This window comes from Ochotona curzoniae, unplaced genomic scaffold (genome assembly GCF_017591425.1).
Source record: "Ochotona curzoniae isolate NIBS_2020 unplaced genomic scaffold, NIBS_Ocur_1.0 contig_605, whole genome shotgun sequence".
NCBI lineage: Eukaryota > Metazoa > Chordata > Mammalia > Lagomorpha > Ochotonidae > Ochotona > Ochotona curzoniae.
This window is the reverse complement of record NW_024466491.1, coordinates 3,774,534-3,801,040: the sequence shown is the minus strand read 5'-3', so window position 1 is coordinate 3,801,040 and position 26,507 is coordinate 3,774,534. Positions and strand designations below refer to the sequence as shown.

The 26,507-nt window shown below is 56.5% G+C and overlaps 1 protein-coding gene across 2 annotated transcripts; it reads right to left on the bottom strand.

Moving 5' to 3' along the window:
- Positions 1–314: 314 nt before the first annotated feature.
- Positions 315–20,672, bottom strand: ADGRE1 (adhesion G protein-coupled receptor E1). Of its 2 annotated transcripts, none has more exons than XM_040990714.1 (21): positions 20,580–20,672; positions 18,033–18,095; positions 14,722–14,871; positions 13,800–14,174; positions 13,416–13,562; positions 12,229–12,378; positions 10,958–11,098; positions 10,700–10,840; positions 10,059–10,144; positions 9,165–9,248; positions 8,232–8,382; positions 7,355–7,474; positions 7,013–7,203; positions 6,157–6,327; positions 5,161–5,355; positions 4,019–4,254; positions 3,737–3,803; positions 2,771–2,862; positions 1,698–1,866; positions 1,421–1,525; positions 315–1,037 (listed from the first exon to the last, which is right to left on the bottom strand). In XM_040990714.1, the coding sequence occupies exons 1-21, from the start codon at positions 20,611–20,613 to the stop codon at positions 1,032–1,034; spliced, it is 2,874 nt and encodes a 957-aa protein (XP_040846648.1). In that variant the 5' UTR covers positions 20,614–20,672; the 3' UTR covers positions 315–1,031. The 2 variants fall into 2 exon arrangements, with proteins under 2 accessions (XP_040846648.1, XP_040846647.1); XM_040990713.1 differs by having other exon boundaries at positions 8,232–8,418; positions 20,580–20,667.
- Positions 20,673–26,507: the final 5,835 nt, after the last annotated feature.

Genomic DNA, 26,507 nt, shown 5'->3' with positions numbered 1-26,507 from the left:
TGGGAATCCCAGGCTTGTGGGGCTCACAGCTTCAGGACAAGACGCAAAAGCAGAGAGAATACAGCAGGCCCCCCACCCTGAGTGCTTGGGGACTAAGCCAAAGCCAGCGGCACCTGCTCATGGCTGCCCGCTCATACAATATTTCTAACCAAGAGCCGGCTGTACCAAGCCTTGCTCAAAGACACACACATACACACACACACACACGAGTTCATGTTAGAGGGACACGAGGGCAAGTGGACGATGCAAAAACTCCAAGCGGAAGAGATGCTTTCCTTTTCCGGCTTTGGGACAAGGTTTGTTGGCTGCTGGGCCAATGGGAAAAGGTTCTAGAACAGTGGTTTTCAGATCATCGCATCTCTCCAGACGTCAGGAGGACAATGCATACGGGTTTCAGTTCGGCAAGACTAGCTCTCAAGCAGGTCTTTCCTCCGGTCTAACCCTCCGGCAAATGGTTCTCGGTACTCTTCTTCCATGCGCCCACTCCCTGGGCAGGACTGGGAGGGTCCCAGCTGGCGCTGGTATCTGCCTAAAGCTCTCCAGGGGTTCAGGATGGACGGCCGTATCTTTGTGGGCAGAGTGAATCCTAAGGAAGCTGACACAGGAGGGGGTGGTGGGTGGCTCCTAGCCAGCTGGGCAGGATGGAAGCAGGAAGCGCATCAGCCTGGCTCAGCGAGACAGCAGACAGTGGACCACAGGTGATGAGGGTGCCGGATCAGGTGGGAACAGGTGCAGACAGGGCAGGCCACGCCCCCCACATTTGCAGAGAAGAAAGCCAAGATGGCGGCTGTAGACGCTGGGCGTTGCCTGCAAGTGCCATGTTTGCAAAAACCCCAAGTTGCAGAACCCAAGAGGGGGAGAAGGGAGGCCCCACAAGAGCAGAAGGCTGGCTTCTCGCCGGAGCAGCTCAGCCCAACCCAGGCCCCAAACCACAGGGTCTTCCAGGCAGCAGTGGTGGGCTCTCGTGTCCCAGGAAGTTCGGCCCGTCGGCCAAGGGTCCCCCACGGTGCGTTGAAAAGCAGGAGAGGATTTCAACTCTGAGAAAAAGAGAGAGGTCTGTAAGATGACCGTATCTGTGTGGCTGCTCTGAAGACATGGTCAACGCCACAGTCCCGTGGACAAACCCCACAGCCATTCCCAAGCCTTTGCCAGAGTAACTCCTGTCTCTCTCTAGACTTCCCAGATGCCTTTGCTCCCACGAGTGGTCACATGACGGAGTGCCGCTCAGTGGAGTAAAGGGACAGCCATCGAGTGGGCTGCTTTCCCAGACACACGAGCAGGGAGCTGGATGGGAAGCAGGGCAGCCGGGACATGAGCCAACGCTCTGATGTGGCATGCAACTTAAGCTGATATGCCCCTCCCCCCCCCTTTATTCAAGCAGCTGCGGGAGCTCGGCAGCGGCCACGGCACAGTCCCTCACCATTTTGGAAGAGGACAGTGTGGACATCAGGACCGTGCCTGCGGTCTGGGACTGGGACATGGTCGCGGTCTGCCTGCAGAACCATCGCCGGTACTGTTCTCGAACCTGGGGGGTGGAGACAGAAGCCCAGGCAAGAAGCATGGATCCACAGCTCACCCAGGGGCAGAGAGGGCAGTGGAGGGCACAGAGGGCACTGGGAGGCGGAGGCGGGGGCAGGGCTGGAGCAGGGCAGGGGCAGGGCGGGGGCATCGGGAGGCTGGGGCGGGTACCCACTCACCTGGCGGTTGAGCAGGCAGTGGATGAGGAAGATGAGGACGCCCTGGAAGCTGTTGATGATGGTGAACAGGTAAGCCATGACAACTGCTGCGGATCCGATCTGGAAAAGGCCCAGCACCCAGGAGCAGCCCAGGATGAAGAGCTGGGCAAAAGCCTTGAAGGTGAGCAGCCTGTTTTGGGATGGCCGGAGAAGGAATGACAGAGAGTCAGGCTCCCAGAGGTGCCTGGAGGGGTTGGAGGGGAGCATGCATCCAGGGACAGAGGAAACCGCCCTGTAATGGCAGGTGCCACTGTGGGGCCAGACATAGAGTGGAGCCTCCGAGCCCACATACAAGGAAACCCAGTCATGTAGGCATGTAAAAGCTACCCAAGGTGGAGGGGCTTTGGGCTCAGCCGTGGAGACACCAGCGGACATGTCCAGATGCCTCGCTGGAGCACAGGGGGTCAGTGCCTGGCTGCAGCTTGTTGCTCATGCAGAGTGGGAGACAGCAGCTGATGGTCTGAGCGCTCGAGTCCCTGCACCCACGTGGGAGACCCAGATGCAGTTCCCAGCTCCTACATTTGGCCTGACCTAGTTCCAGCTATTGTGGTCCTTTGGGAAGTGAATCATCAAACGGATTCTCTTTGTCTCTCAATCAAGCTGTGCAACACACATAACCATACACAGCCATGTGAATCGTGGGCAGTTCATTTTTTAAGATCTAGTCATTTTCAAAGGCAGTGTTAGTTCGTTCACTGATCCACTGGTTCACACCCCAAATGGTCACGATAGCCAGAACTGAGCTGATCCAAAGCCAGGAGCTTCTTGCAGGTCTCCCACGTGGGTGCAGGGCCCCCAGGCTTTGGGCAGTCCTCTACTGCTTTTGCAGGCGACTTAAGAGAGAGCCGGCTGGGCAATGGAGCAGCCAGGACTCAAACCAGCACTTACTTGGGGTGGTGGCACTGCACCCCAATTCCTGTGAGTAGTGATTACAGGCTAGACAGCCCCTCATGTCAAGTCTCAGGGACACGTTAGACACACCAGTAAAGCATTACTGCAGAACAAGGTGGGGAGGCGACAAGCGGGAGCCACACCTGGTGTCCCTGAGTGTGGAGACTTCAGTGTTGACGCTGCCAAGCTTCTGCCGCAGGATGCACAGCGTCCAGGTCAGCAGGATGGAGTTGACCTACAAAGCCGCACAGAATGAGTTGCGGGGAGCTGGATGAACTGGCCATCCCGAGGGGATCCCGACCTGCATCCGCCCCCTGCAGCAAGCAGCCCTCGGTGAGCGGGACACGGCCAGCCCATCACAGACAGCTTCCTTGACTGTCGTCCCTGCGGCCAACCCGGCGGAGGGCCAAGATACACCTGCAGGCTGCCCAGCTCCCACACAAGGGCCGCCCATGGCTTCCCTGTCCCATGGTGTCCCGGCAAGCTCCTCTGCTTCCCTTCTCTGTCGCTCTCCCTTTCAGATGGATGGATGGATGGGTGAGTGGGTGGATAGATGGGTGGGTGGATGGGTGGGTGGGTGGATGGATGGATGGATGGATGGATGGGTGGATGGATGGGTGGGTGGATGGATGGATGGATGGGTGGATGGATGGATGGATGGATGGATGGATGGGTGGATGGATGGATGGGTGCATGGATGGATGGATGGGTGGATGGATGGATGGATGGATGGATGGATGGGTGGATGGATGGATGGGTGGGTAGATGGATGGATGGGTGGGTGGATGGATGGATAGGTGGGTGGGTGGATGGAAGAATGGATGGATAGATAGATAGATAGACAGACAGATAGATAGGTAGAGCTTTGTAACAAGATGACAAAGGGCTGGTGTTGTGTAACAACCACACAGGCACAGTTCAAGTCCCGGGTGCTCTATTTCCGAGCCAGCTCTCTGCTAGACTTTTCAGGTGTTAAGGAAAAAAAGTGTAGGGGGAGACTTTCCAGTGGAACACAACTTCCACACTGTCTCTCAGCAACCCTCTCTGACCCCAGGGTCTCCTGCCTCTAACCCCAAAACACTCATTCGCAAATCCACCTGTTCACTCACCACTATGATGGTGCACACCGGGCCCAGGAAGCTCCATACAAACCCTGACTCCTTCTCCAGCCAACAGCTGTGGAGAGAGAGCGCCAGCCGTTAGGACCAGGTCCTGACCCCACAGTGACTCCTGCTGCACGGGTACATTGCAGAGGCAGCCACAAGAGGTGGGGCTCCTGGCTTCGACCTGGCCCAGTCCTGGCTACTACAGTTATTTGAAGACTGAAGCAGTGAATGAAAAATCTCTTCCTGCCTCTCCTGCCCGTGTCACTCTACAGGAATGGCACTCACCTATTATCGGTCCCATAGCCACTCGGCTTCACGCTGGCGGAGATAGCCACCACCAGCCCTGGCAACCCGTAGCCGAAGACACACAGGGGCAGCATCCTAATGTGGCGGGTGCCGAAGTAATTCACCACTTGCAGGTTCCTGACCGTCAGGAAGAGTGTGATGGCCTCCAACAGCATCCAGGAGAAGCAGGCGAGGAAGAGGTAGTGCAGAGCGCCAGCGATGAGCGAGCAGCCCAGCTGATAGGGGAGCAGGAAGGAGATCAGGGCCCCCCACTTCAGCCACGAGGCAGGTGGGGACGGGGCAACAAACAGGGACAGAGTGGACCAAGCTGGACGCCGGTGCCAGTCCCCCCAGCGGGGTGGTCGCTGGGATCAGCAAAACACATCCGCTTGCTAGTGAGCTATATTGTCTGAAGTTTTATCGGTACACGGCCACCCCACTCTCTGGTGACACGTTTTACCAATAAAGTTTTATTAGTACACAGCCAACCCCCCACTTAACCTAGTCTCTGTGGCTGCTGTCGCATCACCACGGCGGAGCTGAGTAGTCACATGGCCCGTAAGCCCTGGAATTATTTTCGGGCTGAGGTTTTATGGATCAAGTCGGCCCTGATCAGAACAAGTATGGGAGGCAAGGGACCAGGCAGCTGCATACAGAGTGACCAAGAGTGACCGTCACACGGGCTGACTTTGTGTGAGGGTCCCACAGAGCTCTCCTGGCACCCCACAGCCTCACCCATGACAACCATCGCCACGGGCTCCCCCCTGGAGGAGCAGAATGGGGACAATGGAGCTGCATCTCCCCCCATAGCATTGCCCACTTCCGTTACAGTTTGTACTGGCCACTGCCCCACAGGATGCAGCACTCTCCCGCACACACACACACACACACACACACACACACACACACACACACACCGGCTGTGGGAGTGAGGAAAGTGGAGGACTCCTGCAACCCCCAAGGCACGTGCAGAAGTGACATCACCCTGACACCTGTCACAAGGAGGCGCCTCCCTCCAGGGGAGCAGCTGGAGAGCAGCCAAGCCCCCACGGCCATGGGATGGAGACAGAGCAGGCACAAGGGGCCACAGAAGACCACCCAGAGAGATGGCAGGACCCAGTGCCGGGGAGGGTGACACAGACCTGGGGGTCAGTCTTGTCGAAGCCGATGAGGAAGAGCAGCTTGGCCAAGAAGAGGCAGGCGCACAGGTGCGCGTGCGTGTAGGTGTTGTGGTTGCGGATGGAGCGGCAGAGCAGGAAGGTGACGACGGCCAGGGCGAGGCACAGCAAGGACAGGAGAATGCCCACGTGGCTGATGACGTACAAGGTAAAGTCCACCTGCCGGGACAGAAACGGGAGATGCAGGGGCACAGGGACGAGGTTTGTCGGTGATGTCTGGCTTGGCTTCTTGTTCCTGCAGTTCTAAGCCAAGCGTACTTCTCACGGGGAGCTGCCCAGCCGCCAGGGATGTGTGAGCGCTGGCTGGGACAGGCCAAGAGGCCTTCCAAACAGAGCGTCCCCCTCTCTACCATAGCAGACCACATCCATCTCATCGTTCTGACGCAGCTCGGAATCCCTACGGCTCAGACGCTTCCTTGACCATGCGGGTTGGTGGAACGTCAAACTGTGGAGTCAGACTGCCCTGCTCTCAGTCTTCCACCCACCCCATTTCACAGTGGAGGCAGCAGTGTGGCACTGGGGGCCAAGCCACCATCGGCTGCACCGGCATCCCACCGGAGTGTGCCGGCTCAAGTCCTGACTTTTCCACTTCCCAGTCACTGACCTGCTCACGCAGCCCTTAGGACCCAAGTCCCTGCCACCCACATGGGGGAGACCCGGATAGCGTTCCTGCCCAAGCCCCAACCGTTGCAAAGCATCTGAGGACCGAAGCAGTCAATGGGAGACACTTCTACGCCCACTTCTAATTTTTACAAACACACCTAACAAAATAGTCCAGCACACAGCAGGTGCATGAGACAGGCAGCTCGTGAGTCTTAATAAACGCCCACAGCCTCTTGGAAATCAACTTTTCTCAGTCTGGAGTCCAACCAGATGGTGATGTCGGACCCACAGCCAGGCCAGGCCCCCTCTGCTCCTCGTCCAACCTGGGACTCAAGAGATGACATCACCAGCACTGACCGTGACCTCCCGAGGGGCCATGATGACCGCCAAGTTGGTGATGTGTCTGCAGCGACAGACGGTGTGCGTCTCGGAATCATTCAGAATAGAACAGCCAGAGTGAGTCCATCTTCCACCATCCTCATCGGCAAGCCAGGAAACACAAAGGGGGGTCTCATGCTTTTGCTTTGGCTAAAAAAAAAAAAAAAAAAAAAGCACTGAGTGAGTAGAGTCGGCACACAAGCCTCTCCGACTTCTTTCGCTGGAAAAATCCAGAAGCCTGGTTCCCCCGCCGTGTCCCTTCCAATGGACTCACTGCAACGCACCTCAAGGGCAGGCATCCAGCCCAAGGGTCAAAACCACCCTTGGAGACTTCACATCCTGGATCATAATGCCTGGCTGGGGTCAAGTCCCAGCTCCCTGCAGGTGCACACCCCCAAGAAGCAGCATGAGAGACCTAGAAGACGCTCCCGACTTCAGGCGAGTTCAGTTCTACCCGGGGCAGCGACTGGGGGAGTGAACCACTAGATGGAAGATTTCTGCTTCTCCCTCTCTATGTAACTCTGCCTTCTAAATCAATCAATCCATCACAAAAGAAAACTAAAAGACGTGGGAGAGCTCCTTCCTCTAGGGAGAGAACCCAGCCAGTCCCTGGGAGGTTACCGTGACAACAGACACGGCCTGTACCTTGGGCGATGTCCCAAGCCATGATATGATTTGTCTAGATTTTTACTAGTCAGGCAACCTAGGGCGCAAGCAGGCAGGAGTTCCCCTATGCTGCTTATCAACAACAGAGCTTCTTCCAGTTGGCCCCAAACACGACAGTTAAGGTCACTGGGAGACAAGCGGTTTCCATAGAGACCGTCCCTTCCAAGACCTGGATGCTTTCGAGTCTGTAGAGTACATCTTTCCCGAAGCCATTTTTCTTCTCCCCGGTCAGGATGCCGCTCACAACCCGGGTGTTCATCTTCAGTCCGCGCGCAGAGAAGTCCCAGAGGTCTCGGGAGAAGCGTTCGTCCATAAGAGATTCCAGACCCACGAAAGAAACGAAAGCCACGCCGGCTCTGCCTGGAGGACCCCCACGCCAGCAGCAGCAGCAGAAGAAGAAGAAGTGGGGGTTAGATTGCCAACCACCTCGTGCGGGCGTGCACCACCAGCTGTGATGGACAGCCCGCCCCCCCTACTACTCCCCCTGCCCTGGAGGAGGTGCCATCCTCACCCGTGGACCCCGACTCCTCGACGGTAGAACAGCTGATTGTCATAGCATCTCCTTTGGCCTTCAGGTTGAACAGAACATCCTTTTCCTGGCATCCTCCCACGACAACTTTGCTCTCAAGATCTGCGAATACAAGAGTGTTCAGGGCACGGACCTAGGAGGTGCCAGGCAGCTGCCGTCGGCAGCCACTCGGCCTCTGCTTCTCATTTCTCATCCCTGACACAGCTCTAGTGACAGGATCCATTTCCACTGGCTGTCTGACAAAAGTCAAGTTGGAGAAGGACGTTGGCTGTGGGTTGGGTGCGGGGGGTGGTGGTCGTTTCGCTTCCAGAGGAAGTTCAGGGTCCTCTGATGGACCACTTAGAGATCTGGTATTGCCGGCTCACGCTGGGACATGCTCTCCTAGGATGTGTTTTATGGAGCCCCCCCCCCCCAAAAAAAAAGAGAGGTTGCAGGGGTTTCAAATGCAGAGACCCTGTCTGGCCCAGCCACGAAGATGCCACTGGTGGGACCACCACATCCCTCATCAGCCGGCCAGCTGTAGGTGGTAGATGGTGGCCCAAGTCATCGCATCTCTGGTCACCTACCTGGGATAGCTGGATGAAGTTTTTCTGCTCCTGCCTTCGGCTCTGCCTCGCTCCTGCACCTGCCCACCACCCGCCCCCCAAAATCTCTCTCTACCCATCTTGTGTCTCTCTCACTGTCTGTCTCCCAGACATGCCTGCAAGGATTGGATTGACACGGACAGAAACCATACCATCATCACACACACACACACACACACACACACATGGGCTCTTTTGTCTTTGTATATTTTAAACATTGGCAAAGCAATCCTCACCCAGGCATGAGCCAGCCGTGCCCGGCAGATCCTACCCACCCAAGCCCGGCGTGCGAATGGTCTGGCTGTGGTTCCCAGAGGCGGAGGGGAGCAGGAGGGCCGCCTGGATGCTGCTGTCCGTGCTTTCCAGCAAGGCCGTGGCCAGGGTGGACGCCTCCTCCCTGGTGAAGTTGCTGGACCACTTGGATGTCTGCTCAAGCACAGAGGTGAGGTTGTCGGCTGCCATCTGCAAGAAAACACAGCTCTTCTCTCTCTTTCCCTCCGTCTCTCCCTCCCTCTCCCCCTCTCTTTCCCAAAGAGAGATAGAGGGGTCCCCTCCCATTTCAGCCCTTCGCCCCCACTGGGAATGCTCACGTCCCTTCTGGCACGCTGCGGGTGAGCACATGGGAGTGTAATTTGCACATGTGTATCCCCGGACCCAGACATTCCTCCCCGCTGGGAATTAATCCTCCCAGAAGCACAGCTAAAGCATTCAAGGAAGCCACCCCCTTCCCCGGGGAGTTCATCTTAGGATCGTTTTCAAAGAGCACAGGAACCTATGGCTCGGAACTGGTATGGTGGCGCAATGGGCTAAGCCACCATCTGCCAAGCCAGCGTCCCAGCATCTCATTAGCAGAGATCGGGGAAGTCCCTGCACCCATGTGGGAGACCCGGCTGGAATTCCAGGTTCCTGATTTAGCTTAGCCATGTCCTGGCTGTTACAGCCGTGTAAGGAGTGAATCAGCAGATGGAAGCTCAAAACCTTTTTTAAAAAAGTTGAGCTTATTTTTACAGAAAACAATCCCACGAGCTCCGCGCATAGCCTCCATCCCATCCATCTTCCATGGGAGCTCACGCTTTCACTCCTACGCCCAGAGCACGTGACACGGTAACTCCAGCCTGCTAACCCCACAGGACCCTGCACCCCAGGCAGCCCCAGACGCTCCAGGCTGAAACGCCGGAAGGAAGGAAGGAAGCCGGTGCCGCTGCTACCTTCAGTGTCGCTGCGGTGGTTTTGTTCTCACAGCTGCTGTCCAACACGCCCAAGGTGGCGGTCATGAGCCTGCAGTAAGCGGCCTGTATTCCGGGGGAGATGATGTGTCAGCAAGGACCCGTCGAGCCTCCTCCCCACCAATGTGTCACTGACAAACAGGGACCACCATGCCCCCAGCTGTCACGATTCGTGGTTGTAAATGAACCAAGTACAACGCAGGCATTTATCATACAACACACAGGGGTACTTCTATTCTTGGACAAACCAAATTAAAAGGTGACTTTAGCAGTGGGTATCTAGCGCCTGGCTCGCGTTCCGTTTCAGAGTGCCTGGTTCGAATCGCAGCTCCCTGCTCCTGCACACCCCAGCGGGTAGTGGAGGATGCCCCGAGTACGTGGGTCCCTGACACCTGCCAATGGGAGACCACGCTGGAGTTGAGGGTCCTGGACGTGACCCCACCCAGCCACGGCTGGAGCAGGCCTTTGGGGAGTAAAACAGAAGTTTCTTCAGGAACAACAACAAAAAAATGTTTAATCTGGGGCCAGAATCCCATAAGGGCACTGGTTCAAGTCTTAGCTGCTCCACTTGTTGTTGTTGTTGTTGTTTTGCTGCTTGATTTCCTATCCAGCTCCCTGCCTGTGGCCTGGGAAAGCTGTGGAGGACGGCCCAAAGCCTCGGGACCCTGCACCCGCGTGGGAGACCCGGAAGAAGCTCCTGGCTCCTGGCTTCGGATCAGCTCAGCTCTGGCCGTTGCGGTCGCTTGGGGAGTGAATCACTGGACGGAGGATCTTCCTCTCTGTCTCTCCTCTCTGTCTCTCCTCCTCTCTGTCTCTCCTCCTCTCTGTCTCTCCTCCTCTCTGTCTCGTTTTCTGGGGAGTCTCAGGCACACTTACATCTTGTGGGTCCATGGCTGCTGCGTGGCATTGCTGCTCCCACTTGCCGAGAGAGTCCACGTCATTCCTGCACTTGAAGGGAGCCTCTGGGGGGAAAGACAGAAGCCGTCACACCACACTCGCACCTCGGCAAGACACTGGCGAGGTCACAGCATGCTAAGCCACCGCCTGCGTCACCAGAATCCCATAGCGATAGAGGTTCAAGTCCCAGCTGCTCTACTTCCCGGCTAACTCCCTGCTGGTGCGCCTGGGAAAGCAGCGGAGGATGGTCCAAGCGCTTGGGCCCCTGATACCCACATGGGAGACCACATGGAGCCCCCTGGCTCCTGGCTTTTTAAATCTGTATATGGGTAGATTCCATCACTACTAGACCTGTTGTGTGTAAAACATGTTGGCGAGCAAAATAGCTAAGTCCTGGCTGCGCAACAAACCGATAGTCTTGCCAACGAGATGAGCAAATGTAACACTTAGAAGAAAAGAAACAACAAAAGAAAAAAATAACAAAAAAATTTTAAAAAAAGAGGAGCGTGTAGATGACGAGAGAGCGAGAGAGCGGGAGACTCAAGCTGGATCAAACATTTGGCACCCAGAGCTGGACCCGCGGGGGCCGTGGCTGACACCCACCCCGGGGCCATAGTTACTTTTACACCTGATGTTGCCGTGTCCCTGGGAGCTTTCCGGCCAGAAGCCCAGGGCACAGGTGCAGCTGTAGGAGCCCAGTGTGTTGGTGCAGATGGAGTTGGGGCCACAGGGGTTTGGACCCAGGAGGCATTCATCCGTGTCTGCAAGGAATCGGAGAAAGGGGATGGTGGGGCATGAAGAAACGCAGAGGGAGACGGAGGAGGCGTCTCTCCCGCACTGACCCAGGAGCTCATCCCGTGCCCTCCACCTCCACTCACCGTGACAGTCCGCTTCTCCATGCTGGAACCTCGGCTGTCCGTGGCTGGGGGCGAAGCCAGGGTGGCAAGCACAGAAGTAGCTGCCAGGAGTGTTGGTGCAGACCGAGTTCCGGGGGCACCTGTCGGAGCACTCATCCACGTCTGTGGGTACAGAGAGGGGTTGACCACGGCATGACGCAATCATGCTTCCGCCTTCCAGAGATCGGCCCCGTACGGCTCCTTGCAGGTGACAGATTGGGCTGGGAAATCCTGCGCTTGCGTGGCCAGCCTGGGGTGTGCTTGCACGCTCCCCTGCACCGCCCTGGCTTACAGATTCCATTAGAGACGTGGCCTGCAGGGTGCTATCTTACAAAGGCTCCTTGAAAGAGGCAGAAGGGACACACTCAAAAAGAATGGTTAAAAATACGCTAAACGCGAGGCCAGCACTCTGGTCCCACTAATCCTCCACCTGCAGTACCGGGATTCCATATGGGCACTAAGTTCAAGTCCCAGCTGCTCCACTTCCCATCCAGCTCCCTGCCTGTGGCCTGGGAAAGCAGTGGAGGACGGCCCAGAGCCTTGGGACCCTGCACCCGCGTGGGAGACCTGGAAGAGGCCCCTGGCTCCTGGCTTCAGATCAGCTCAGCTTTGGTTGTTGCGACCACTTGGGGAGTGAATTAGTGGATGGAATATTCCTTGCTCTTTCTCTCTAACTTGACTTTCAAGTAAAATAAAGAAATCTCCTTTAGAAAATTAAACTTAAAGATACCCAATGAACAAGTAACAAGCGAATGAGATTGTTGTTGTTAAGAGTTAAGATAGGCAATTTTCCTTAGGAATTGAACAACGCAAAATGTCCTCCTGCAGTGTGGTGGACACACAGTCCATCTCTGGCAAACCTTCGAATTCCTCCTAGTGGGATGACGATTGGGGGTGCAGCCCCCCACCGCCAGCCAAGCTAGCCCTGTGACAATCACCAAGAGAATGGGATGGAAGCCCAGACCATCGCGGGGGGACGGAGAGCCACCCAGTCCCGCTTGGGAACTCCCCTCCTTGGAAACCAAGGGCCAAATCTTCCCCTCGGAAGCCAGGAAGGAACCAGAGACGGTTACAAGAACCCCCAACTGATGACCAGCTCCGACTACAGGCCATGCCAACAAGACCATCCCGGAGCCCTTGAATGGCACCTCGTTTAACCCAGGGCCCGTGTGACCAAGCCCTATGAGCCCTACGGGCAAGAACGGGCAGCCCCGTTCTGTGTTTCTGTTTGACACCCACGGAGACCCCATTACCTGTACATTTCAATGCCTTGAAGTCCCGGTGGGTCCAGACGCCGGTCGGGAGGAAGCCAGGCATACAGGAACAGTTGTACCCTCCCACTGTGTTACTGCACACAGAGTTGGCACCACAGATGGTACGGTTTTTGGAACACTCATCAATGTCTAAGCAGAAAAAGGGGGTCCCCATCAGGACCAAAGCGCCAGCAGCTCATGTGGTCGCTGCCCAACCCCCGGCTCCAGCTTTCCCTTCTAGAACACACAGGCGTCATTTGGGGAACAGCTGTGCAGAGACACGCACTCACAAGCCTCAGAAAGTCACCACTCGCCAAAAACCCTGACCCCTTTGCTAGCTGGATGAGACCTTGCGAGTCCGGCCCTAATGGAGCTTGCTGACCTTGCCCTTGACTTTAGAATTACAGAGAAAGATCTTCCATCTGCTTGTTCACTCCCCTCCCAAATGGTCTCAATGGCCCAGAGCCAAGCCAGTCTAAAGCCGGGAGCCTGGTACCTCCTCTGGGTCTCCCACATAGGTACAGGATCTCAAGGTTTTGAGCCACCCTCTACTGCTTTCCCGGGCCACAAGCAGGGAGCTGAATGGGAAGTGGAGCAGGTAGGCCTTGAACTGGCCCCTCTGTGGAATGCCAGCACTTTCAGGTAGAGGATGAGCCAGTTGAGCCATTATGCCAGCTCCTTGCCCTGGCTTTCTAACCCTTTCGCACTATAGGGTCCTGATGCCGCCATCCCTGTTCCTTCCACTCTGCTACCACGTGCTTAGATGCTCCCATCTCTCTAAGATGCACCTCTACTTGCTTCCCAATTGCTCATCACCATAGCAACACACAGCTGCAGATGGGAGGGGTCGGGAGCTGGGACATTCTCCATGCCAAGTCCGGCTCTGGCAATGCCCTGGGTGGCATGGTCTTCACTGCACGCCCCCCCTCCCCGCTCCCCATAAATTCCCATGTCAAAGCCCCAACAGCTGGTGTAAATGTTTGCTGCTTCGCTACTCCTAGCACTCGACATGATGCATGGAACAGAGTAGCCACTCTTCTCACGGAAGAAAACATTGACCAATAAATGACTTTCAGTCCAGAAACTTTGAGACTTATCCCAACCTCCCCACTTCTCTCTCTCTAGCTCTCTGAAAATAGTCCCAGACTTGAGTCTCCCCACCCCCAGCCCTAGACAGCTACACCCACCTTCACACAATTCTCCCAGGCCCTTGAAAAGGACTTGGCCACTTGTGGCGTCGAATCCCTGCTTGCAAACACAATGGTAGCTTCCGACTGTGTTGTGGCAGATGGCGTGCTCAGGGCAGGGTTGGATCGCCTTGCATTCATCTATGTCTGAGAGAGAGAGAAAGACAAACACAGCCCTGGTTAAGGTCCAGGACCCAGCCTCCCTTGCAACCAGGCGAGACGGTAAGACATTCTCATCGATGCAGACGTCCGATCAACGGCAAAAGATGGTGCTCACAGGTTGAGATAGCGCCTGCTTGGCATCTACGGCTCTGGCACTCACACGGAGCTGGTGTTTGATTAGGTGGTTTGTAGAAAGTTGGCCCGCCCCCCCCCCATTCCTACCTTGACAGGCAGAATTGCGAAAGACAAAGCCATTGTGACAACGACAAGTGTAGCTTCCTGCAGAATTGATGCAGTCGGACTCCCTGGGGCAGGTCCTATTGCTAAGGCATTCGTCGATGTCTGGACAGGCCCAGAGGGGAAGAGCAAGGAGGGTGACCGTGCCCAGCGTGCAGACCCGGCGGAGCCCCAGAACCCCGCCCGCCTGTGAGTCAATATTACCTGTGCAACTGAAATTGCCTGGCTTGCCTGGGACCCAGTTGTTGCCAGTGGGCGAGGAGAAGCCAGGCAGACAGCTGCACTTGTACCTTCCCCGTATGTTTCTGCACTCGGAGTGAGGCCCACAGGGTGTGGGGTTTTGGGAGCACTCGTTGATATCTTCATGGAGAGAGAAGGGCAGACAGAGAAGAGAGAGAGAGAGAGCTCCCCTTTGCCCCCACCCCTTCCCAGTCACAGACTGCACAGTCCAGAGACATGGGTATCCTCCTCTCCCATCCAGCGCGCTCTCTAGCGTGCCGTGTGACACTGGGTGGTGATCTCTGGTCCCTCCCCTGGAACCCGAGTATGTGGCAACAGCACCACGCACTTCTGCCTCGTTCTCCTGAGACGCCCATTCTCAAGACTCGGCCACCACGCCGTGAGGAAGCCCAGCGGCCGTGAAATTGAATAGGCAAACAGGAAGTTTTCTTGGAGGAGAGGGAGAGGGGAAGAGAGAGATGGGAAGATGGGAGTGGAGAGGAGGAGGGATGGAGAGAGGGCAAAAGGGGAGGAGAGGGAGAGGAGAGAGAGCAGGAGAGGAAGGGAGGAACACAGGAGAGCCTTCGACGCCTCGGGGTTGGTGGGGACAGGCCCACATCCTTACCGCCCACCCACCTCCCCATCTCCCGCCCAGTGCTGGAGGGGCTCCGAGCGCCCACACACTCACCTTGGCACGTCACTCCCAGCTCTACGAAGCGGTTTTGTCTGTTGCTGGGCTGATAGCCCTGCTTGCATTCACAGTAGTAACGCCCCGAGGTTATGTTGTGGCAGGTGGCATGATCTGGGCACATGCTGGAATCCACACACCCACCAACACCTGCAAGACAGAGGGGAGGGAGACAGTGAGTAAGGAGGGAGAGCGAGGCCGAGCGAGCAGGGAACTCAGAGGTGACACACTGCAGGTGGCCAAGAAGACAGATGGATGGCTTAGTCCCTGGGACCTGCAATGCCATCGGTTTTGGAAATCAGGCAGGTTTAAGACGACGCAGCACTGGGCCTGGAATCCAATGCAGTTGGGTGAGCCCGACAGATGACGGACACACAGAGAATGGGTTGGAGTGATAGGTCTACAAGCAAGAATTATTATCCGCTAAGAGAACAGTCATGGTGGCTGGTGTCACAACGCAGTTAAGCTAAGCTTCTGATTGTGGTACCAGCATCCCACAGAAACATCAGTTCGTATCCCGGCTGCTCCACTTCCCATCCAGCTCCCTGCTTGCAGGCTGGGAAATCAATGGAGGACGGCCCAAGTCCTTGCGACCCTGTATGCACGTGGGAGACCCAGAAGAGGTTGTTGGCTCCTGGTTTCAGCCTGGCCCAGTTCTGGCCATGGTGGCCATCTGGGGGGAAGAGAACCAATGGATTAAAGAGCGTTCTCTCTCTCTCCCTGGCTTAAAGAAGTCTTTTCCAAAACTAAATTTCATGTACTCCAGGCGTCAAGGTGACTCTGACTGGCAAGGGAATGAATTGCCAAGCAATTGCAACTCCTGTCATTGGTTGTTCCCAACCCGTCCCTCCAATGGCCGAGGCGATCCCAGGAGGCAGGGGTGTGTGTGTGTGAGTGTGTGCGTGTGTGTGTGTGTACAGAAACATCATAGATGCTCAACAGGAACGTGTGGGAGGGACGGGTCACTCTGCCTTGCCAGGGTCAAGGGCAGAAAGCGGAAGGGTCTGAAGCAGACCAACAGTGACAGAGAATGCAGTTCTAGAGCGGGTCAGGTGACGATCCAAGCAGACGATTCAAGGAAAGGAGAAGAGGAGGCATAGCCAGGAGCAAGGGCGCCAGAAGCGACTTGGGTTATCTGGAGTCAAGGGGAAAGGAAGTGCCAGGGCCCTGGGGGGCGGGGGCGGGGGGAGACTTCGCAGATCGCCAGGGAGGGGAGGAAGTGAGGCAAGGAGGTGACACGCACAGAATCTTCCAGAGTGTGGTAAGGCTTGTAAGCATTGCTCAGAGAGAGCTGGGAGCCTTGGGCAGCGGGGCAGGGTGGTTGGAGCAAAGCAAGGGCGTACGTGTTGGAGCACCCTTCTCCTGGTGCCAGGGGTGGTGGGAGGCGGGGAGGAGGGGCAAAAGCAAAATGGCCAGAGAGGAAGTGGCCTTGCTTGGCCACTAGAAGAGAGAGATGGTTATACCCCAGCAGTGGCAATGATGAAGGTGACACTGGGTGTGTCTTCATTTATCGTTTCAAAGGCGAAAGAAGAGACAGAGGGCAAACTTCCATGGGCTGATTCACTCCTTAAATGACTGCAGTGGCTGGGGTGGGGCTCCATCCAGGTCTCCCACACAGGTGCAGGGACCTAAACCCTAGGTCTTTCCTCCACTGCTTTCCCAGGTACGTATCAGCAGGCAATCTGATCTGATGTGGAGCAGCCAGGACTCGAACCGGTGCCCCTACGGGATGCTGCTATTGCAGGTCACATCGCAGTACTAGCCCCATACTCCAGGTTCATCTTGAAATGCGAAGCTGCCGACCTGCCAGTTACTCGCACAGGGTCTGAGGCAAGGAAGGCCCAACAACGCTGCGTACGCACAACAACGCAGGGAGACGTTGCCGGCAGAAGCACTGCGAGAGTGGGGGTGGGAAACGACATGCCCTCCGCCCCCGCTTGGGCCTGTCAATCCCTCCCCCCTAACCCCAGCACACACACCCACGCATGCACGCCCTCCCTCGGCCAGCTTCCTCTCTGAACTAGGACCTACCCCTTTTCTGCCCCCGCCCCTTGCATGCCAGACCCTTCTTCCTCAAGTTCAATGTTCCCCAACGCAGATCCACCCACCCCAACCCAGACCAGACCAACATCCCAACCCCGTGCCTCCAGACACCCCACTTTGCCATCATTAGGCATCCCCCACCCCCCAAGAAACCGCAATTCCATGGCTGTGTGATTCTTTTCAAACTTGCACTTTTTGTTACTACAGCCCAACTTCCGTGAGGTCAAGGCCAAAGCCTGTGAAGTGGGAAGACTCCTTCCTGGTGTGAGTAACACGTAGCTGCCCAGGAAATTCCTTCCAGCACATCACAGCCCTGCCTGCGTGTCCCTCCCAGCCTCTCAACCCACTCCCTGTACCGTGTTGCATTGTCTTCCAATTGCAGCTGAGCCCCCCTGCCAGGCGGCCAATAACACTACGCACAGGCCTGGCCAGCGTTGGCGTGGGTGCCTGCCACCCACGTGGGAGACCCGGCTGGAGCTCCTGGTGCCCAACTTTAGGCCAGTTCAGCTATAGCAATTGCAAACATTTGGGGGTGGAACCAGTGGGTGGAAGATTCTCGGCCACTCTGCATTTCAAATAAATCTATTTTTAAAATTATTACACAAGGTTTCTGACCTCATAACTTTGCACACTTACGGGGGTGTACAGTAGGTGTGGACAGATGCCAATTATGTGGAATAATCAACCTCATTCATAAATCCAGCATCTCCCAGACTTATCATTTTTGTCAATTAGAATTTTTTTTTTTTACATATGGGGCTGGGGTGGTGAGCCAGTGTGCTGAGCCACCACCCATAACGTCAGCATCTTTCACGGGCGCCAGTTCGAGTCCCAGCTGCTCCGCTTCCGATCCGGCTCCTTGCTAATGTGCCTGGGAGAGCAGTAAAGGATGGCCCGGGCTCCTGCAATTCATTATCCAATTCCAATATCATATCAGGAAGCAAGTCCTAAGTGGGAATCACGAGGCCAGTGTTCCAACCATGGCAGGGGTATGGGAAAGAGGCTGGCGCGGCTGGCCCTGACCCAGCCTGAGAAGGGATTTCCTACCATTCGGAGAACCGAGAGATAAGCAACGAGAACTCTACCAATCAGACTTGCAAGCGAAAAGGTGTTTGAGAGTCACAAATGCACAAGCAAGGACTGGAGCTCCGGAAGGGCACGGCTCCATCAGAGCAGAGAGCAAAGGGGATTATCTTGGCAGTTAGGAGGTGCCCTGAACCCTTCCCTGCCCAGCTCCCAGCCTGCGGGTCCTTATCCAGCCTACTTACCCGTCGAGGTGAGGTCTGCCCCAAGTGGACTGGGTGACACCCCTCTGCAGATGCCACAGCACCCTGGGGAGACAGAAAAAGAGCAGGAATGTCACAGAGACCAGTGTTATAGTAAAATTGCTGCCTGGGATGCTGGCATCCTATAAGGGCACCGGTTCGAGTCCCGGCTGCTCCACTTCCCGTCCAGCTCCCTGCTTGTGTGCCTGGGAAAGCAGTAGAGGACAGCTCAGGTACTTGGGGGGTCCATTCCGCTCACGTAGGCAACCGGATGGAGTTCTGAGCTCCCGGTTTGAGCTGGACCCGGCTCTGGCTGCTGCAGGCATTCGGGCAGTGAGCCCTCTCTCCTTGAACTCTGCTTTTCAAGCAAATCTTTTTATCTGAATGCAAGCGTAATTGTCTTAAGTCTAAAAGCTGCAATGTCGGAGGGATGGTGCTTCCGTTAACAGGAGTTCCCAGGAGATGTTGAATATTCCCCTTGCAGATGAGACCCACATGAATATTCATGTCACAGTGTATGATATTAACACTGCACTGTGGTATTTAAATTTTACAACCAAGTAGGGCTTTTCATGTGCATTGATTTATTTGAGAGACAAAGCAAGCAAGCACCAAGCCACTAACCGACTCCTCCAATGCCTGCAACAGGTGGGACCAGGCCAGGCAGAAGCTGGGAGCAGCAGACCCCATTCGGGGCTCCCACATGGGTGGCAGACAGCCAGCGTCTTGAACCATCGCCTGCTGTCTCCCAGTGTCTGCACTAGCGGGAAGTTGGAGTCGGGACACACTGATGCAGAAAACAGGTGCCAACCCACAGGCCAAATGTCCACCAGAAGTGAGAGGATCCATTCTTTAGTACTTTAAGGCAGTGTAGCCCTGCTGCCTCCCACCACCACCACCATCATCACCGTCACCACCATCATCACCATCACCACCATCATCACCGTCACCACCATCATCACCATCACCACCATCACCATCACCACCACTACCACCATCATCACCACCATCACCGCCATCACCCCCATCACCACCACCATCATCATCACCGTCACCACCACCATCATCACCGTCACCACCATCATCACCATCACCACCATCACCACCACCACCATCACCGTCACCACCATCACCATCACCATCATCACCATCATCACCATCACCGTCACCACCATCATAACCGTCACCACCATCACCACCACCATCATCATCATCACCTTCTTGATCACCACCACGCTCACACCCTCACTGGCACCATCGCCACCATCACCATCATCACACCTTCATCACCAGCGCTCACACCATCCTCCTCTCTGCTGACCAACATCACACATGATGAGGGGTGACATGGCTGGAATCTGTGACAACAGCCAAAACAGTAACACAGCAGGTCACTACCATCCCATACTGCAGCACCAGTTCAAGTCCCGGCTGTTCCACTTCCCATCCAGCTGCCTGCTCAGGCACCTGGGAAAGCAGAGGAGGCTGGCCCAGGTGCTTGGGACTCTGCACCCACGTGGGAGACCCAGATAGAGTTCTGGGTCCCTGGCTTCGGCCTGGACCAGCCCTAACCATGGTGGTCATTTAGAGAAGTGAACCAGACGATGGAAGACTCATCTCTCTCTTCCCCTACACTTTAGTTTGGTTTAATCAGTAACCAGTTGAGCAGCTTTGGAACCCATTTGTAATCTCTGGGCTCTGGTCTGCTTGCCGTCGTAAGAACAGTCAAGATCCAAACCCAGGAACCCCGCTCCAATGACACCCAAGGAAGACCAATGACACAGGGCCCAGAGCTGCCGACACCTGCTAAGGGAGACGACAACCCAGACAGGAAGGCATTGTCTCATGGCTCAACTTTCAGCAGAAATGTGACCCATCCAAAGAGCGTCTCCCCAACTTCCCCCTCCACCCAACCCCTCAATGACCACGACAGTTGCCGCTATGGGAGGGGGGAGAGAGGAAAAGAGAGGAAGGGGGTGGTGGGGAGGAAGGGAGGGAACCAGAAGGCAAGGATGGAAGAGATGGAATCGGCAGTGACAGAGAGAAAGTTGCACCTGTCGGTTCACTCCTGAAACCGTCACGCAGCCACGGCTGAGCCAGCGCCAAGCCTGGAGCTCCATCCAGGTCTCCCAGGCAGACGGCTGGGACACCGCTGTCACGGGCAGCAGCCCCTTCCCTTAACTCTACAGCAACACAGACTACTTGGCTTCCAACCCTGGGTCCGAGCTCACTGACTGAGCCGAGCATCCCACCTGCCTGCCTCCATCACATGCCTCAGGCTCAGGGGCGCAGGGGCCATCCCCTGTGAGCCCGCCCGACTCCCCGCCATGGCTTCAGCAGCCAGGACGACATTCAACACAGAGCAGGTGTTCTCAAACCCCGTGTCTGCGCTGACACCTGCCAGCGTGGAAGGAGTTGGCCAAAGCCCCCCCAACACACACACGCCAGAGCGGGTGTCTGCAGTGCCCAGCCCCCAGGGATGACCCCCCCCCCGGCTGCCCTCCCTGTGGCCACCCCACCCGGCCTGCCCCCCTTCCAGCTCCCACTCACCCCAAAAGAGGAGCAGCAGGCTAAACTCTCGCATGGCGCCGGTGTTCTGCCTGCAAGGGGAACCCTCCGTGTGAGCTATCTGCCAGGAAGGCAACGTTACTCAATGCCGCACACACAGCGTGTCACCGCGCCCTCAGCCGCTGACTCCGGAGGAGGGCAGATGGCCAGCCCCAACTCTTCCCTCTAACTCAAAACATGGGCCGGGCTGTCTCTTCCCCTCCCATGCTTCTTCCCTCTCCTCATCCTCCAACCCACGTCCATCTCCCACACTTCGTGTTCCCTAACGCGTGAGCTGCCGCTCCTTGTTGCAGAAGACCCAAGCTCATGTTAGACTGACCTGTTAGACTGGCCATTATACAAGCTTCCTCAAGTAGGGGAACCCCCACCTCAACTCCCCAACATGCATACTAAGACAGCAAAGTGAAGTGGCTGGTAGTGTGGTGGTTTAACAGACTAAGCCTCCATCTGCAGTGCTGCTATCTCATATAGGCACCGGTTCTAATCCCGGCTGCTCCGCTTCCCATCCAGCTCCCTGCCTGTGGCCCGGGAAAGCAGTGGAGGACGGCCCAAAGCCTTGGGACCCTGCACCCGTGTGGGAGACCTGCAAGAAGCTCCCTGCTCCTGGCTTCGGATCAGCTCAGCTCTGGCCATTGCAGCCATTTGGGGAGTGAAGCAGCGGATAGCAGATCTGTCTCTCCCTTTCCAATAAAAATTAAATTTTTTGAAAAATTAGAGGAAGTGTGGTCTTTTAATGATGACATATCAGTTACTGTCATGGGAGAGCAGATGTGGGCTTCCTGGGCGCTTTCAACACCGTGTCACCATTCTTACCTTTGTAAATCTAGAACTGTTCCAAAATTACAAAGTTAAAAAAAAATCTCTATCTGAATCCCACCTGCCAACCCCTGTGCATGTAGGAGGGGCGTGTGACCCCACCAGCCACAGACAGCGGCTGAAGACCCTAACCCCACTCCCCACCCCGTCTGGAGGGGCAGGCAAGGTGGCTGCAGCCACCCCCCTGGAGTGACAGCCCAGGACGGGGAGGGAAGAGGAAGAGGAGGGGGGAACATAGCCGTGCCCAGGCCAGCAGCTGGCAGAGGCCTCCCACCACTTCCCCCCAACCAAGGGAAAAACTCGGGGCTCTCAACTCAGCCGGAGAGCAGGTGCGTGGCACGTCGCCTGCCTGGGGCGCAGAGCGCAGTTGGCAGTGAACTGGGGAGACTCTAGGGTGCCCCCTGCCAACAAGGCCGTGCCCTTCCTACCCTCTTCGCCTGCCTGCCCCACATTCACCTTCCTGGTGTCTTCAGAAGGGGTGGGGGTCCTTACCAACAGGGTGAGAGGACCCCCGCAAACGCCACTAGTCTCCACTCTGGTTTCCTTGGCTGACTTGGGCAAATCCACTAGCCTGAAGCCTGTGGTGCCCTGCTGAGTCCCGGGGACCCCCGGCTGCAGGCGGAGGTATCAGAGATGTTCCCCACGCCTCAAAACCAACCACAGCCTGAGAGCTCAGGCCACTGCCCACACCCGGGGGCTCCTGCCCCTTGGATTCCAGAATGCCCCATGCCATTCTCACAGTCAGCTGAGCTCCAAACTTGACCTCAGCACCCCCCACAGCAGCAGTGTATGCTCACCCCCCAAGTCTTATGCATCTTGCTGATATAAAAGAGTGTCACCTCCTCCAGGAAGCCCTCCTTGACAGCCAGGTCAAGGTCCTTCCCCATCTCAGTATACTCGGTCTTATCTGTGCTTGCTAAGCAACTTCCTCAGGGCAGGGGACGAATTTTTTTTTTTTTTTTTTAAACAACAACAACAAAAAACCATTTGAAAGAGACATATTAGCCTCGCCCCTCCGGTTTATTCTGTCAATAGACCACCGCAGCCAAACCAAAGCCAGGAGCCGGGGCTCCATCCTGGTCTCCCCTGATGGTGGCAGAGGCCCCAGGCACCTGGGCAGTCATCCGTTGCCCCCAGGATGCCCGTCAGCGGTGACCGCAGCCCGGGCTGCTGATCCAGGCCACAGGCGTCACTTAGGCACTCAGCCCAGACCCCTGCTCTGGGGGAATGCCAGACAGACAGTCTGCCCTCGCAAGATAAGCTACAATGTAATCATGAACTTCCGCAAATAGAGACAGGGGGCTATAGCTGCCTGCACGCACCTGCACCAGAGTCACCTCAGAAGTTCCTCTTTCCCCCCCCCCCCCGCCTCCACCGCAACCTGTCCTGAGTCCCTTTACGCCCCCGCCACTCCTGGAGCTTGGGAAACACACACGGCCCCCTTCACCTGCAGCTGGCCATGGAAGATGCTGGCCGCGTCAACTCCCTCCATGGCCCTGCTGCCCCAACTTCCCAGGAAGTGAGATTGCCCCCTGGGGCAGGGTGCCAGGGAAGTGGAAGGGGGGCCCTCCAGGCCAAGGCCAGGGAGGCAGGGACCCTCAGAGGGAGGGCCTGCGGAGCGTTCATGGGGCGGGGACAGGCCACTCGGATCGCACAGCCGAGGGCCTGGGTTCAAGTCCAGGCTCTGTCACCCCCTCTCCCCACCGACTCCACCTCTCTGCCCAGTGAGGACTCAAGTGCCTGGGCCCTCGCCACCCACGCGGGACACCTGGCTGGGGCACCTGGCTCCCAGCTTGGCCCTGCCCAGCAGCAGCTATGGCAAATTTTCTTTCTTTCTTTTGAATGCACATCCCTTTTTTTCCCCCCTGTTCTTGATTATTTCTTTCATCAATTTTGACAATTTTTAAAAAGATTTATTTACTTTTATTGGAAAGACAGACGTACAGAGAGGAGGAGAAACAGAGAGGAAGATCTTCCGTCCAATGGTTCACTCCCCAAGCGGCTGCGACGACTGATGCTGCGCCGATCTGAAACCAGGAGCCAGGAGCCTCCTCCGGGTCTTCCACGCGGGTGCAGGGTCCCAAGGCCCTGGGCCGTCCTCCACTGCTTTCCCAGGCCACAGGCAGGGAGCTGGGTGGGACGCTGGGCTGCCGGGATTAGAACCAGTGCCTATATGGGATCCTGGCGTGTTCAAGGCGAGGACTTTAACCACTACACTATCGCGTTGGGCCCGAGCTATGGCAAATTTTCAAAGTGGGAGCCATAAGCACATGGGCTGTTTCCACTGCTGTTTCCACTCTCCTCCTCTTCATACTCGAATAAGCAACATTTGAGAGAGATTTAGCCCCTCCTCCCACCCCAAGGGTTAAGCCACGGCCCCCAGTGCCAGGTACCAATTCGAGGCCTGGATGCTCTACTTTCTAGCCAGCTCCCTGCTCACGACCCCACTGGATGAGCACCTGGTCCCCATGTGGGCAACCCGAATGGAGCACCCAGCAGCTCCTGGCTTGCACCTGACCCAGCCCCGGCTGTCGCATTTGCTGGGAGTGAATCAGCAGACAGTAGACTGGGTCTCTATCTCCCTCCGTCGTTTGCCTTTTAGAATAAAAGTCTCTAAGGAAAATGCTTGGTCTAGCAAAAAGTTCATTAAAAAAAAAAAAAAAAAAAGCAGAACTAAAAAGGCAAGTTCCGGTCAGGGCGAGCTATTTTGAACTCATCTGTTTCCCACCAACATTGTGAGGTCCCCTTACGTGTGCAAGGATTTCAACATCTGGAACACGAGAACCACATCAGGACAGCAGGCAGCCTCACTGTAGCCCCAAATGCGGGACCTCAACTCCAGTGCGTCGCCTGGCAAGGCATCCAGGGCTTGGCTACTGTGGACCGTAGCAGGATTGGCTGGAGCCGCCCCGAACCCTCGCCAGCAACCAGGCCGCCAGAGACCCGGGCAGGACTCGCCTAGGATTTAATGAAAGAAGCTGCAGCTGCTAGACCTAGGAGTAACTCCTCCTGACCCCCACGAGGCTGCAGACATAGAATTTAAACAGCAAGGGCGGCCGCAGGTGGAGCCAGTTCAGTTGCGCTCAGCCCCCTGGCCTTTCCCTTGGAGCGCCTGCAGGATGGCACCTGTGTGGGTGCGCATTGCTGCTAGCCGGAGGCACTCAGCTAGGGGCTGTGGACCCGCATGCATCCTCGTCCGCTGGGGCAGCACTCCGTGCAGGATGCAGCCTGGTGCAAGCTGGCGGCTGGTCATCCAACATGCCTCGGGCCGCGGCTGCTGGCACACGCTCGGGCACAGCTAAGCTCCAGCCTCCCAGCATAAACTCTGAGCCCTGAACACACAGTCGAGCCTGTTGTCAGCTCCTCCCAACTGCAGCCTGGCCCAGTCCCCTGGCACTGCGGGGGAGGGATGTGCACAGCAGGTGTGGGTCCTGCTGGGCCCTCCCCCTCTGGATCAACTCCCCACAGGTGAAGCGAGGCCCTCCAAGGAATTTCCATTATTCAATTATCCTTTGCTCTCTGCCTCTCCTTTTCCCTGGTCGTGCAGCCTTTTCCTGGAGCACCGTGGGTGGGAGCCCTCGGGGGTCCCCGGCAGAATCGAGCCCTCGGTGTGTCGGAAGTCGGTCTAGGGAAGAACAATGCTGTGATGGTGACCTACTGTGTAGCCGGAGTCACAGGAGCCCCTTGTGGAGGCCAAAGCTCATAGACAGGTGTGTGAACGAGCTGTACAGTGTCCGCATACACGAGTGTACACAGACACGCATACGTGGACACAGGGACACACATGCATACATGTTTGCACACACACACACACACACATATTTCCCACTGATCTTGTCCTTACTGCCACTGTCCAGCAGGTGGCAGTCTTGCCTTTGATTTGGAGCCGTTCATCGCTGGTCCGGCTGTCCCTGTCCATCCGCCCCTGTCCGTCTGTCCATTCGCCCGACGTTTTCCAGCTTGACTCCGCGGCCGTCTGCCCGCCCGTGTTTCACCTATGCCCCCCCCCCCCACATTGGTCTCACACGGACCCATTTAGTGGGTTTATTGCATCTGAAGGGCAGAGATGCCCGTGCAGGTGGATGGAGAGGGCTGACAGCCACCACGCACACCCCGAAACGTCTCCAACAACAGCAGCCAGAGCTGGGGCAGCCAAGCACTGGGAGCTGGGGGCCCCCTCCAGGCCCCCCCACATAACGGAACAAGACTCAGCTCTGCATTGTGGCCCCGGGATCCTATGAGGATCTCCACGGCTGGCTGCCTGCTGCGTGGACCTGGTGCCTGTGTGTGTGTGTGTGTTGTGTGGTGTGTCCGCTCCCGGTTGTACCCCTGGCTCTGCCCAGCACCACAGAAAAGAACTGAAGTATGCTGGTCTTTGTTGACCCCACCACCACCCTGGCCAGGTTCCACGACTCCTCCCACATGGACAGCCGGGCTCCGTAACCCGTACCCAGCTGGAGGAGCCTATTTCTCTGGGGGTTCGGGAACCAACTTGAATGTGGCCAGGTCCCCACCTGCCAGTGGAGGGAGGGTTAAGAGTGTCACTTGGCATGCCAGGGTGGCCATTTGATGTTTGCTAGGGGGTCTGCATCAGACGGCCCCGGGGCTGGTATCCCAGACAACTTTGCAACTGCAGCTCACCCTCTCTCTCTCTCAATCTCTCACTCTCTTTCAACTTTCACAAAGAGAGTGGTTTTGCCCTTAAAGATTTATTTTTATTTGAGTGGGAGATGTTACAGAGGGAGGAGAGACACAGAGAAAAAGATCTTCCATCTGCTGGTTCATTTCCCAAACAGCCAGAGCTGAGCTGATCTGAAGCCAGGAGCCAGGAACTTCTCCCAGTTCTTCCCTGTGCGTGGCAGGGCCTCAAAGCCTTGGGCCATCTTTAGGGACTTTTCCAAGCACATTAGCAAGGAGCAGGATGGGAAGTAAAGCAGCCAGGACTCGAATTGATGCCCAGAGTGGGTGGCAGCATTGCTGGCAGAAGATTAGCTTGCTATGCCACCATGCCAGACTCTAGTGCTAATTCTACAGGAACAGAGAGAGGACCTCAGAGTCTGGCCCTCAACCCCAGAGCCTGGCCACTGTGGCCTG

Excerpts from the sequence above, each read along its gene's own strand:
- ADGRE1 (XM_040990713.1), bottom strand. The coding sequence starts at position 20,613 with ATGCGAGAGTTTAGCCTGCTGCTCCTCTTTTGGG. Across the intron at positions 9,249-10,058 it reads CAGCCATGGACCCACAAGAT|GCCGCTTACTGCAGGCTCAT; the intron begins GTAAGTGTGCCT and ends CCCGGAATACAG. Across the intron at positions 1,526-1,697 it reads ACTGCCTGCTCAACCGCCAG|GTTCGAGAACAGTACCGGCG; the intron begins GTGAGTGGGTAC and ends TCCACCCCCCAG.